The following is a 15073-nucleotide window of genomic DNA, read 5'->3' on the forward strand; positions in this document are numbered from 1 at the left end:
CTTTCCTCTTAGCTGCAGGAAACCTTCCCATAGGGAGAAGAGAGAGAGAGTGGTGTTGTGTGGTTTTGTAGGGAATTACAGTATAATGGTCTGACTGCCCTCGGCTTTGCTTACCTCACTGCCTTTATGCATGACAGAGGTTGCTTGTAGGGATGGATAGAATGGTTTGGGTACAATAGAAATCCTTCTAAGCCCCCCCACCCCCAACCTTTGCGTAATACTTAAAACCAAACCTTTTCTCCAGCTGATCAGATTCTGACCGTGGCATAAAAGGGTACAACTCCTTTGAAGTCAGAGGACATGTTCCTTCTTACACCAGTTAAGAATGTAGCCCAGTGTCTTCGTTTCATCTTTGCCAAAGCTGCAGTATTAAACTGTGCGACTACCAGGATTCAGACAACCCTGCTAGAAATTTGCCTGTCTGATCTTGTAGTTATGTTTGTCAAAGGGGCTACCTTGTATATCTCATAAACTGACACAACCCTGCTTAATCTCTAGCAGTTCATCAGTGTGACCATATACTACTATGAATAAAACAACGAGGAGTCCTTGTGGCACCTTAGAGACTAACAAATTTATTTGAGCATAAGCTTTCGTGGGCTAAAATCCACTTCATCAGATGCATGGAGTGAAAAATACAGTAAGCAGTATATATATTACAGAATATGAAAAGATGGGAGTTGCCTTACCAAGTGTGGGGCAGTCAGTGCTAATGAGGCCAATTCAATTAAGGTGGAAGTGGCCTGTTCTCAACAGTTGACAAGAAAAGGTGAATATCAACAGAGGGAAAATTACTTTTCTAGTGCTAACGAGGCCAATGCAATCAAGGTGGATGTCGCCCATTCCCATCAGATGACAAGAAGGTGTGAGTATCAGCAGAGGGAAAATTACTTTTTGTAGTGACCCGTCCACTCCCGGTTATTATTCAGGCCTAATTTGATGGTGTCCAGTTTGCAAATTAATTCCAGTTCTGCAGTTTCTCATTGGAGTCTGTTTTTGAAGTTTTTTTTGTTGAAGAATTGCCACTGTTATTGAGTGTCCAGGGTGATTGAAGTGATCTCCTACTGGTTTTTGAATCCTACAATTCTTGATGTCTGATTTGTGTCCATTTATTCTTTTGTGTAGAGACTGTCTGATTTGGCCAATGTACATGGCAGAGGGGCATTGTTGGCACATGATGGCATATATCACATTGGTAGATGACCAGGTGAACGAGCCCCTAATGGTGTGGCAACTCCCATCTTTTCATGTGCTGTTTTATTTTTATATATATGTGTGTATATATATATAATATATATATATATATATATCTTACTGTATTTTTCACTCCATGCATCTGATGAAGTGGGGTTTAGCCCATGAAAGCTTATGCCCAAATAAATTTGTTAGTTTCTAAGGTGCCACAAGGTCTCCTGGTTGTTTTTGCTGATACAGTCTAACACGGATACCACTCTGAAACCATATACTACTATGGTTACTCTAAGCCTTATCAGCAGATTGCAGCTGTTTAATTCACGTAAACAGAATCTGTTGCTTTCAGAGTCTCTTTCTTTAATTTGGAAGAAAAACAAATAAAATTGCCTGGAAGCCCATTTGGAGAAGTTATCAGTTTACAAGGGAAGTTGGATAATTGGAAGTTTGCAATTATATTGATAGCTGGAAGTCCAAAAAACACAGAGTCAAATATAGCAAGAGGTTTATACATATATAACATTTATCTGTGTTTCAGATAAGATTTTACAGGAAACTTAAAATTAAGACCTATCAAGCTGTAGAAGATTTTAATGGGGAGATTATAAAATTATCTACTGCATTTAAGATGTAACTGTTATCAGCTAACTTAGATAAGACAGAAAACAAGTTCCCACTAAGTACAGTGAAATGTCTGGTTCTTAGTTTTGACAAGTTAAATTATTCACCCTCTTAACTTTTTTATTTGCGGAAGGTGCTCTCAAATCAATAGGTACAAACTGGGAACAAGAATCTCAACATCTGGAGTTGCATATGGAAAGTGTAGCAAGGAAGCTAGCAAGCAAAGATGTTTGCAAGGAAGTAGATTTTCCTTCTTACACACAATCTGTATTCTATTGGGTTCTGTTTATAGTAGGGATTTACTTATTGTTCCAGGAGGATTAGTAAGAAGGTCAAGATTTTGGCCATAAGTGCAGCCGTTTTCCAGATTCTCAAAGTTACTTTCAACAAATAGTTTGTCTAAACCTGATGATCTCCCTTAATACCAGATGTTCGTGTTAGATGAGCCCTCAAATTTAAGATTTTTACCTTGAAAGTGTCATTTCAAAGTTGTGCTGCAAATTGGGAGTGCCATGAAATGCACACTGGGGTGCCCTAGACTCAGAATAGCCTAACAAATGCTGTAATGTCACTAACTATAGATTACGGTGACCTTTTTTTAAATAGAACTAACGAAACCCTAACAAATACAGGTAAATGTAATGGTTTTGCATAATACAATATGTAAATTTTTGTTCTAAGTTACAAAGCTAGAAGTCGTCATTGTAATAGACAGGCTTAGCTGGGGAAATTTACTGTATGGGATTACACAACATTTACAACTATTACTCATAGCCCTTCTATTGGGACAAAGGTCACAAAAGATCAGTGTCACAGTTGCAGGGTTCTCTGCATGTCTGTCCCTTCACTGGTCCCTGAGTGCACGCCCACAGGTGCCAGGCCTGGTGTGTTTACATCTGCTGAGGTGCAATCCCGCAGTTCTCCCACTCTTATATGGGGCCCTGGGCTATGGCAGTTTGTGTATCCATGGTGCTTATGCAGCAGTTCTGACTGAGTTTGGGATTCTGGGACCAGTGGTGTACAGCGATCAGATGGCCTTCTTAAAGCACAAGTATTGTTTGTTTTACCAGTGGGAACAAAACTTTTAGAGAAAAATTGATTTTAAAACAACAAACTGTCTACATGGATGTGTATCTAGCCGAAAGCACTACCACGCTGTCATAATGATCTAGGTAGGCCTCGCTCCTCCAGAAGCTCCTAGCACGTCCCTGAGTCTCCATCTAGTTCCCCAAAAAACCTGCTTTCTTGAGAGAGAATCCCATTTTAAACCCTGTTATAGGCCAGGGGAGGGGGATTGGTTTTGTTCTTTTGTGTTCCTGGGCTTTGTCCCTTTCTGGTCCAAACCAGTTTTGTAGGTTGGCTATCCTGCGCCATTCTTTTCCTTGCCACCTGTTTCTCTAGACAGCCCTCTACTGTATTAACCCCTTATATTCATACAGTAAATACCCCAATAACAAGGCCAACATGCGGTGTTCATCAGTTATTACAGAGCAGCTCCAAATCCGTCACAGTCAGGATCTTGGGTTTGCATCTTTTTTGAATAGCACCTCCAGCAGCTCAGTGCCCCTACACCCTCTCGCAGAGTCCGGAAGTAGCTCCTTTCAACAGCCATTGTAGCCAGCAAGGCTCCCCACTAATTCATGTCCATGCATCTTTTCTTCAGGATCCCAACATTTCGGTGCACACCGACAATCCGGACCTAACACCGTGTTTTCAGAATACCATCTTAGCATGGATCCCTAGCATTTACCTCTGGGCTGTCTTACCCTTTTATCTCCTTTATCTAAAACACTACAAGAGAGGATACATCGTACTCTCCATGCTGAGCAGGTTCAAGACGGTAAGATCTTTCTGTAACTCGCTGCACAAATGCGTATCCTTGAGGTCACATGTGGGAGTGGAAGCAAAGACATGCAAATTCAAGGCAAATGGTGCATAAAAGGGGAACCCAGTACCAGGTGGAAGATCAATGACCTTATCTGCCTCTAGATTAAAGTTAGCAAATCAATACAGCTTTGCAAATGTTTGATAATGAAGGGCAGTCTCTGCCCTGGCCAAGTCTGGGTTCAGGCTCAAAGCATAAGGCTGATGCCACTTTCACTGGTTTCAATGAGGTCTTGGTGCACGTAAGGGCAGCTGGATCGGGCTCATGGTAGGTAACAATATGCACAGAGATCCCCGAAATACCTAGGCATTGTCGCCAGAGGTTACAAGCTACCCCTCTCTCTGGCTTGGATAAGCAGAGCTCCCGCTCCTTAGCTGGTGCAGTGAGAGTTCGCCCTCCAGTGTCAATTTACTTACCATCACGATGATCTCCTTAGTACAGCTATCTGTCAATCTATCTATGGATTGATCAGTCACACTTACATGACCCCTATATCTGAGCACCTCATAATCTTCAATGTATATATCATCACAACACCGCGGTGAGGTCGGTATCCCCATTTTACAGAGAGAAACTGAAGGCTTGTCTACACGGTGGGGCAATACGCACTACGGTGGTGTAATTTCTGAAGCACACTAATGTGCGGCATTAGTGCGCAGTAAAGGTTCCATAGTACTGTTTGAAACAATACTGCTTTAAAGCACACCAGGGAATATTTAGTGCACACTAGCAGGGTCTACAAGGACCAATTAATGTGCAACATGTTAGTGTACTTTAAAAATCACACCCCTGTAGCGCGAATTACCCCACCCAATAGACCAGCTCACTGTGACATGCCTAAGGTCCCACAGGGTTGTCTGTGGTGGAATGGAGAATTGGATCTAGGTCTCTCAAGTCACAGGCTAGTACCGTGACAATTGGCTCAGGTGTCCTCTCTATGGAAGCTCACACACTGCCCTTCACAGAGATGTTCACTAAAATTTTTCTAATTATCTCCATCCTCTTCAGTTTGTGACATATCTCTCCCACCCCCTCCGGCTAGTGAACAGTAACACTGGAACTACCCTGCAGATGCTGCCACCTTTCTCTCCATTCACCTTCTCAGTTCATGCATCATTGCGAGCCATCTCCCACGTAGGAGCTATAACTCATGTCACGTGGAATCCATCTGTGGACCTCCCAAAGCCTTCATCTTGTTGTTGGGCTGGTTGAACTCCAAACAGATTTGCTATGCCCCTGATGTCTTCGGGTCGTTCTTGATACAGGCATATATGCTGACAAGAATTGTAACCTAGAGAATACAACATTGCTGCATCATCTTGCCCTGTGTCCTAGCTCTAGATGAATGGAACACAACCCACGGGGGTAAATTGTCATACACACACACACACACACATACACACCCCGTCACCTCTTTAGATTATAACTTCAGAAACTGAAACAGCAATGGAAAACCTAATGGCCAACTCAAGAGCTAAGGCAGGTAGCGATAAAAGCTCCCTTTGCACACTGTAAATATATTAATTAGCTAATCTTATAGAGCACAATGAAATGCTTTGCGAGGGTATCGGGAGCTGAACACTGAGGACCAGTAAAATCCATTAAGCCCCACCACCAGCCACTGTGTACGCAAGGTAGATATGTGATGAATCACTTCATGCCTCACTGATTACAACCCTGAATTCAACCTCCTCTGCTTAGAATCTACCTGCAAATAGGATGAGCCAAGTAAAGGGAGTAAACAAAAGGAGGGGAAAGGGTTAAAATAACAAGATTAAGGCTTGTACACACCTCAGCAATGTAAAGGATGTTAATGCTCTTGAGGTTGGAGATAGATGCAGAGACCTGAGAGAAGGGCTTGCTGGAACTCACCCCTGTGCAAAGGGCCAGCACGAGACCACTTAATCCTCACTTAAGACCTATTTTGAGGGTTTAAGTGGTACATAGCTCTTGTGCTGGGCCTCCGCTCAGGAGTAAATTTCACCCTATATGTGTAAAACAGAATCAGGGATTTTCCAAGCAGCTATAAATGCCTAATAATGTTTAGCATTTATATAGAGAGCTTCTCTATTTCAGGAACTTCACAAACAATATATAGGCCCCATTACATCCCTGTGAGGTGGTTCAGTGTCATTGTTATCCGCATCTTACCAAGGAGAAAACAATGTGAAAAGGGTCAATAGCTCGTGCAAGACCACAACAGAATACGGGTCAGTCCAGGAGTAAAACTCATAGCTCCCAGTCCAGAGCACTTGTCACTAGTCCCATCTCTTTCTCTCTCAAATTTGTACCACTGGATTTCCAATTACAACTGATTAATATAGTGCAAATAGGCAGATATGTATGTCTGTGTCCATATCACATTCACACCCTCCCCCCAAAAAGTATGAGACCAGATTCCCAATTGGTATAAATCAGCGTACATAAGAACTTATGCTCCCTTGACATAGCTCATGGTTTTGTTCACCTGGGTGAAGTAATGGCACTGTTTTATTTTAAATCAGCTTCTCGTTGATCAAAATCTAACTACTCTGCAGATCTGCACCTGGAGATGAATTGATCAGATGCCTTCCCCGTTTAACACTTATTCTTCTTTTAGATTTTAGGTGTTCTGCTATGGTGTGTGTGCTGGGCAGACCTATTCTTCTCCTTCCACGAACTCCTACAAAGCAGAACCCCACCCCCTGTCTATTTTGTCACTCCCCTAATTGTTGGCATCACAATGGTTAGTATGCATTTCTATCAGTGGCTCTTAATGGGAGTAGCTTTCGCAGATATGAGGTAACCCTTTGTGAACTAATGGGGTAGAAAAACCTTTCTGTGCAGTCTCCTCTAAACCACAGGTTTCTACTGGTCACCAAAACCACTTGAACTGGTCCAATGTTGACAGCCTCAGCAGAGAGGTTGAGGAGTAGATGGGCCATGGAAACTGAGCTACCTTCCCAACACTTGAATTGATGCTCTTATTGGTTGGGGCAGGATCGCAGGGTGCTGTGGGGTGAAGCAGAATTGCTAGCTCCATCATGTTATGTCTCTCTGGTGGTCAAACAGAACTTTGGGAGGATTGTCAATCCAACACCTTCCACTGCCATTAAATGTTCTCTCTATTTAAAAAAAAAAAGTTGCTACATGAATTATTAATATTTTTTGAGTTTATGTATGAAAAACGTTGCTTACTGAAAAAAGCCTCCAGTGCAAACAGTCTCCATTGAAGAGATTATTAATAATGTCAGTTTAATGGAAGGGTTTGTTCTACATCATTTATTTCCTAATGTAAAATTCTCCATGCTACCTTACTTGTGATTGCTGTGTAGAGAAAGTGACTTGTCTTTTATGTTTGGTTTGTTCTAACCTCTCCTGAGCAAAGCAATGTGTTGCAGCCCTGTTTGTGCATTATTCTACCCTCTGTCAAACTGTGCCTCTGATTTATATTGTTGTTGGGTCTTTATTGGACAGAAACCAAAAGCATTTTATTTAAGAACTCAAACTGGCTTTGAACTGTGGACGGGAAGATGAAATGCTAATCCTTATCCATTGAGCTTTTACTTCCTTATGTGGGATGAAAACATTCCTAGACAGGTTATAATTTCACCTATCTAGATGGAAGAAGTGAACTTTTTGGTGAAGAACCAACAACGTTTAAAAATACGTTCACCCTTAATGTTAATTTGGCACAAACAAGAGAAATTTCAGTTAAAAGAAAAAAACAAATTTCTGAATCCGAGTCCATGAAAACAGGGAGAGAAATTTTTTCACAAGGGCCCTGTCCTGCTTTCATTAGGCGAGTGAAAGTTTGTGATTGACTTCCATGGGAGCACGACTAAACCTTAAGTGCACAAGAAACCATGTTTGTAAACTTGTAATTTTAGTGGGGTGGGGGGTTATGATGGGCACCCAGTGAAAGCATGAACGCGGAAAGCATTGTCGGGCATGTATTTATGTGTTCCTGTGTTTACTTTTCACAGGTGTTAGCCACAGTACTCGTTCAGTATGAGAGGCTGCGAGGGATTCAGTCCTCAGGAGTGCTCATAATATTCTGGTTTTTGTCTGTTCTCTGTGCCGTGGGTCCTTTCCGGTCCAAGATCATTGCTGCAACAGCTCAGGTATACGTACTGTGCTTATGTAGGGGACAGCTAGTATAGCATTACCATGTCTTTGAAGGATAGATGGGAATGAGTCACCCAGTTTAGAGTTCATATCTGAACCTGAACTTTACCAAACAAAGGGGAAGTTTGGCTCCAAAGATCAGAGTCAATCTGTCTGTAATGTAAAGGGAATTTTTGAGTCCTATCATTGCATGCCAAGGGAATGCCCAGACTATGCTCAATCAAAGGATGCGTTGGACACCTGGCAGGAATCTGAGGGCTGCACGAGTTTCACATACAGTAGAGCAGATTGCAGCCTTTTAAATAAGGAACAGTGATAGTAGAGACAATATGTCTTAATATCCAGTACCCCTGCTTGGATCATACGGCTTGGCTGCACCATATAACTCTATGGGCTGCACGGTCAACTCTTGATGTGATGGGAACAGGATTTTCACTCTTTGTAAGCAAAGATCAGAAAGTTAAAGGGAGCGGAAAGAAACCTGTGCTGATGTGATCCATGTTTAAAAACATAGCCAGTTCCGCCACAATGAGAGAGGGACTGCCATATCCCTGATCAGAGCAAATTTCCATTTGGCTATTGAATAAGTCCCATGGATTCAGTGATTAGATAATTGAAGGCCTGGAGAGAAAAGCAGCATGTTAAGAACACTAAGCATAAAATCCGGGTCCCATTAAAAATCAATGGGAGTTCTGCACTATTTGGTGATTTAAATGATTATTTATTTATCATCATTTCTGTAGGCGAGATCTTGATATCCTGGGCTGTGCAAAACATGGAGTTTGAATTGAACTATAAATGATAGCCTGTGTAATATTCGTTTAGAAAATAGTACGTGCCAGAGTGGGATGCCCTTGTGAATTAACTGGTGTAAATTTAACAAGTACAGTAATAATGAATTTTTGTGTTATGGCCCCTCTCACCCTCGCAGTGTAACCGGGAGGCTAAAACGCAAACAGAATCAAAATTCCATCTCGCTAATATAAATAAGTAAAACTATTGAATTACATCATGATGCAGCACCGAAAGCTTTTTCCTAGGGGAAGAGGCTTTATCAATGGCTAATTCTGCAGTTAATCTAAATCAAGAGGTTGGATGGCCTACAGACCCGGACTCTTAAACCAAAGCCATAGGCAACATTTCTTCTATTGTCTTTGCAACCACCAACGGCCAGAAACGCCCCCTGTCTGACTGTAAGGATTAGAGATTTTATATGGTTAATGAGAGTGTGCACAATTACATTAGTCAGGATATAAACAAAAACCGTATAAGGGATTATCCAGTTCTGCTATGCAGAGTAAGTCAACCACTAAATGATAGGAGTTGGAAAAAAATGTCCCCTAAGGGAAGAGTGTACAGTAATTGTCTATTACAAGGTTTCTTGTCCCTTCCTCTGAAGGCATTTGGTACTGGCCCCTGTCAGAGACAGGATACTGGCCTAAATGGATTCCTCTTTTGATCTGACATTTCCTATGATTGTAGATTAAAGGCATGATCCTGCACATATCATCACCAGGATCTCTGAAAAAGATTTCACTTAGTCCTGATTCAGAAAAGTATCCGTGTTCAGGAAAGGCATTTAAGCACATATTTTAAGTCCCACTGAAGTCAATGAGACTTAAGCACATGCTTAACTTTAAGCACATATTTAGATGCTTTAATGAATAGGGACCCACATTTATAAGCATTATTCCGCATAGTAAGGTGTTTGCAGGATAGAGCCCTAGGGGAGAAAATGCACTGCTAGAAAGAAGCTCAATAAATTAGTAGGTTCTACAAGTATTGAGTCTAATGAAAACAACCCTTTACTGTTTTTTCTCTTTCTAGGGCCAAATAAAAGACAGGTTCAGATTTACCACATTTTTCAGCTACTTTGCACTGATACTCATTGAGCTGATCCTTTCGTGTTTTAAAGAAAACCCTCCATTTTTCTCCCCTATTAATTCAGATCCTGTAAGTATTGCTATATTCCTCTGACTGTATTTTATAGAATGTCTTAGGTGACATGTAAGGGAGATATCGGTAATTAGTCTCTACCGGGAGGAGTGTTCAGGTGACTAGGGCAGTGTGTCTCAACCTTTTAGGTTGGCAACCCATTACGTGAAGTCAAAAATTTTCATAATTTGCCCTCTCCTTTTCCTCTCCCCCCCATTATATGTACTAAGATTAAAAATGCATCCGTAGTAACAGTAACAATCCTGTGTAATTGGTTCATGTGTGTGTTTCAAGAGGTTGACAGAGAATGCTTGCCCTTGAAGGGGAATTGTGTTCAGAGAATAGGGGAGCAAGATTTTCTTTGCTTTATATTATAATAAAATTTTCAACACGTCATGATCCCCCAGTTGAGAAACACTGGTTTAGGAGATTGGTAATGATACATGGAGCCTTTCGCCACTAGATCTCTGGTTCAAATCCAGCTCAGAGCAGTTGGTGGCTGAAGATAGAGCTCACTATTAGAAATACTGAGATTACCACACCTCATTTATTAAATTGTTATGCAGCAGCAAATATATTTATGAGAATTAAAATGTGATATTAATTGTTCCAAGGATTATCTCTGGAGAGATGAACTTCAGTTTGATGGATGTCCTCTTAATGATATGTGAAACCATTAGGGTTTTAATTTATTAATAAATGAGCCCTTCCTACAGGACTTTAGGATGGATAAGGAATAACCTTAAGATAAGACAATAGTCCTGTCTAGAGGTTAAATTGCTTCTCTATCTTTTTAAGCAGTTTTCATAATTGGATTTATGTTTGAACCAAGCTGGGAGAGAATGCTGAATTATAGAATTAATTTCTGAAACGAACATTTCTGAAAGCAAAGAATGACATTTCATTTTGTACAAGTGTAAAAAGCAGTATGAGATGTGGTTGTTAAGGAATGAAAGGAGTCCTGTATGAAATGGAGAATGAAAGAAATCAATTTTATGTCATTATTAGGACATAGTGCATAAGTTACTCTCTATGATAGTCCAAAAACGATTAAAATGTGTTTTGTCCTTTTTGAAGCAATGTTATTTTAAACTTCTTAATTATTTTTTTTATTTAACTTTCTTGTAGAATCCATGTCCGGAGTTAAATTCAGGCTTTCTTTCAAAGATGACATTTTGGTGGTTTACACGGTGAGCATGTCCTTCTAAGGCTTTTATAACCCCAAGGATAACCTCCATTTTTGTTGACAAAAATACAGGACTTCTGACTAGGGTGACCAGATGTCCCGATTTTATAGGGACAGTCCAGATATTTGGGGCTTTTTCTTATATAGGTGCCAATTACCCCCCACTCCCGTCCTGATTTTTCACACTTGCTATCTGGTCACCCTACTTCTGACAGCCAAAAAATTCCCTTGTAGTATCTACTGGATAAAGTTACTCGCTTCCTGTTCAGTCTTGTGTGATGTTTCCCCTGAGAGGTGCCAGGACACCAGTGGTAGCAGTGAAAGAGATTTAAAAATCTGTCCATAAAGTGCCCACAAGATTCATAATACCTTTCAGAACTGTAGAGGTGAAACTGAAGAGAGGCCTAATAAACAGTATATACAATTTGCTTACTATGCACTGGAGTGCTAACATACGGCAAGAGAGTTGGTGAGTCATAAGAACACGTTGCACAACAGGGATAATATTGCAACCTCTGGGGGGATGTCTTTAATTTCCTGTGGAAGTTTTCATGTACTGTGTTTGTAAAGGGGTTTTCTGTACAATAAGGAAAGAAAATCGAGTCCTCTATGTAGCATGACAACTTTCAACAATAGAATTGTTGGTGTTAAACATGAGTTCAAGGTGCAAAGTTCAGATCAGGATTCAGATCCAAAGTTTTGGTCCATCCCTGATAGAGAGATGTGCCAACTGCAAAGTTCACATCCGGACTCAAACTTTCTTTGAGGGTGATGGCATCTGGGATTTTTGCTTCAGCTTCAGTGATAATAGTTACACTGGCATTAGCAATGTTCTCTTATTGTCCTGTGTGTAAACCCAGTAAGACCATTTTTAATAAAGTGTGTCATATTTGCAAAGTTTCTAAGGGATTTGAATGCTCAATTCCTATTAGAAATTAATGGGCATTAGCTGTCCATATCCCCTAGGCAGCTATGACAACTTCACCCTAAATATGCCATTGAAAAATAATAATTTTCAGTTATATGGGGGGAAAATCCCATTTTCCTTTGGTTGTTTATGGTCTCTTGATTTTTATACTTCATTCAGCTCAGACAGTGACTCTCAACTAGTTTAGTTATTTTAACATCCTAACACTTCACCATTCTCATGCAGTAGTACAATTCAACTCAAACACTTCTGGAGATGGTTTCTTTATTGTTATTTAAATTGTTTTAATTTCCTTGTTTTTTAAAAATCATGACAATATTTCTATAATGTATTAGGTTTTAAAAATATTGTTTACTAAACCTAAACGTGGAACCTAAACTACTTGACCTTCATTCCCTGCATTTGTAACTCATTTTTGCTTTAGGATCTGATTATCACTCTTGGTTTAGAGAGAGATCCCTCTTCTTTTGTTAGCTAAGTGGTACTGGAGTTTCTAATGTTAATAGATGCCTTTAATTTTATCAGCCAAATGGATCTGGAACTATTATTTTTATATTCATACAGCATGGCAATTCTTGGTTATAAGAGGCCTCTGGAAGATAAAGACTTATGGTCACTGAATAAAGATGATACCTCCAGTATAATTGTACAACAACTGCATAAAGAGTGGGATAAACAAAAAGACGAATGGAAACAGTAAGTGCTTCCACATTTTAGCAAACCGAGATTGGTCTCTAAATTGTCTGTACGTTAAAAATGAGTCCTGCTCTGAAAAGGGACAAAGGCCTGGTCTACACTATAACGTTGCTCCTGCCGATGTAAGTTGCCCACTACACAGACCTAATAACTTCACCTCCGCGAGAGGCGCAGCACTTAGGTCAATGTAGTTAGGGTGACTCAGTGTCTGTGTAGACACTGCGTTATTTACATTGCCTGTTGACTGTTAGCCACTCATGGGCTCACAGCTGGAGCCTCTCTGCCCCGGGGCTGACAGCTAGGGCTGTTGGCCCAGGTTGGGGGAGGCTTCAGCTGCCAGTGTCCCACAATGCCCCATACAGTTAAGTTGGTGGAAGCTCTCCTGGTGAGGACATGCACCACCGACAGATGGTGCACGTGTGGACGTGAACCACCGTGGTAATTACAATCTAACTTGGATTGACTTAATTTTGTAGTGTAGACAAGACCTATGTAAAATGGCCACCTATTAACTCAACCAATCTGTTTTTCCAGGAGTATTAAGTCATGTGTGCTTGCTTTTAATACACTTTTACTCCTGTTAACACTGCAGAACCAACACGCTTATGAGAAAGTGAGCTGGGGTCTTCTCTGGCTCAGACATCACCTGTAGAATTGCTAATTAAGTTATAAGTGCAGAATCTCCACTGCTGGTGGTGTGGGAGCCAAAAGGACCAAGCAAGGGTGGCAATTTGGGTGGGGGAAGATCTCCTTACTCGAAACTGAGCAGACTTCATCTGGAATCTCTGAGACACAATAGATCTGGAGCCTGATGATTTCATTCTGAGTCAATTTTCAGAGTAGACTTTATGTACATCTTAAGAAACAAAAGGAATCCCCTCCCCCACACACGCGCGTGAGGCTTTCACATCTCACACCACCTTCAGCCTTTGAATAAGCTCCTGGGGTGAGGAATAAGGGACGAGATGCTTAGTTCAGCTTCTCACTTCCAACTAGTAATAAAAAGTTTTTTAAAAATGACCAACATTGCTTATGAAACCCTGCTCCCAGCGAAGTTAGAGGCAGAATTCCCGTTTCTTCAAGGGTAGCCAGCATCAGGCTTGGCCTTTGCATGTAGTTCTCACACTAGACGAGATGTCCTTTCAATCTCACGTTCTGTCCTAATCTGATCTAAAAGGACAATTATTTGTTGTGACTGTCTCTCTCTCACCCACTGACCGGTGTCAAAAGCACTTCTAAATAAATAGATCTCACTGAGGATGTGCTTATACCTGGAAACGTCAATAATTGGGTCCTTCATTTCCATTTCCTCTAATTGTGGAGCTATTTCTTCTCTGTTCAGAGGTTTTCCTCTGTTTCCCTGCTCCATGCAATCATGCCAAGTTGGAAAGCCCCCATTATTGGTTAGCCACTCTCTCACAATAGTATTTTTGGCAGAGTTAAATGTGATGGGGGAGTTTTTGCTTTGCAGGTAAGATCTGAAGAGCTTCCAGTACTAACACCACTGGCTCTTCGGTTCTTTTAATAACTTGTCTATTTTTATGGAAGGGTGTAACGTGTATTGTGTGGGATCTGGTCTCTTGGTGCACGGACATAAATCCAACTTCGCCTCATGAGATTTGTGTAATGAGGGCAGACAGTTTACAGAGATGTCGAGGGCCCAGCAGAACTTCCATTCTGAAACCGTGCCTGGGGTTTCGTCAAAAAGTTCATTGTGTTTTGATTCTTTACAGTGCTGGTAGCCACCCCTTCCCACCCCCTCCCGCCCCCCCAAAACAAAGTGTGTTGCTTGCAAACTGAGCAAATCTAACCTGGCAGATACTGAGCAAGAGAATGAACTGTGAAACCCGGTGAACTATTTTCAGCAAATAATTTATTTGTCTGATTTAGCCTTTATTTTCTGTTCACAGATGGTCTGTGAACAGCTCAGAATTTCCACGATTTTGTTCAAGGAATGATGTATGTGAACACATTTCTGCCTCTGCACTCTTTGTCACGGGTATCACTTTGAGAATCTGTGGACTGTTCAAATTTCAGGCCAGTGGAGTCCTCAGCTAGCTCCAAAAAAAAAACTACCCGGTCATTGGAAAAAGTCAAAAAGCCCCTGTCCTGATGTTATTAACAAAAGAGGTTAATTCAAAACTAACGTTTCAGTCGTGGCTGCTCCTAGGGTTCTTTTCCTGTCCTTTCTTGTAGCTGATCCTAACGTCCTTTCCTCTAGAGGCTTCACCCACCTGCATTACATTCAGGGTGGAGTTTGATAAGCCAGAATTGCCTCAGTGAGTCAGCACAGTTCCAACACCTGCTGATAGAGAGGGGACAGCAAAAAATCCTGCCAGCCTGTTCTAAGAGAGCTGAGGGAGTGAGAGTATCAAGAAGATGGGATTTCCAACAGCACCTAGGGGAATTAGACACCCTTATCTCAGTGAAAGTCAGTGCGTGTTGGATGCCTGATTCCCTTCGGTGCTTCTGAAAATCCCACCCAGTGTCTCAAATAAAATTATAATAAATGTGTCACACTTTT

At 41.1% G+C, this 15073-nt stretch overlaps 1 protein-coding gene across 19 annotated transcripts in view; it reads left to right on the top strand.

The window, feature by feature from the left end:
• The window catches only part of LOC117887252 (canalicular multispecific organic anion transporter 2-like), a 255099-nt gene that overhangs the window by 200867 nt on the left and 39159 nt on the right, over window positions 1-15073 (top strand). For all 19 annotated transcript variants that reach the window (XM_034789635.1, XM_034789622.1, XM_034789620.1 and 16 more), the window contains 6 exons: window positions 3476-3652; window positions 6297-6422; window positions 7663-7800; window positions 9632-9757; window positions 10868-10929; window positions 12418-12549. In XM_034789635.1, the coding sequence (XP_034645526.1) occupies window positions 3476-3652; window positions 6297-6422; window positions 7663-7800; window positions 9632-9757; window positions 10868-10929; window positions 12418-12549 (761 nt within the window). The remainder of the gene's footprint in view (window positions 1-3475; window positions 3653-6296; window positions 6423-7662; window positions 7801-9631; window positions 9758-10867; window positions 10930-12417; window positions 12550-15073) is intronic.

The sequence above is a fragment of the Trachemys scripta genome, chromosome 14, assembly GCF_013100865.1.
Source record: "Trachemys scripta elegans isolate TJP31775 chromosome 14, CAS_Tse_1.0, whole genome shotgun sequence".
Lineage (NCBI taxonomy): Eukaryota > Metazoa > Chordata > Testudines > Emydidae > Trachemys > Trachemys scripta.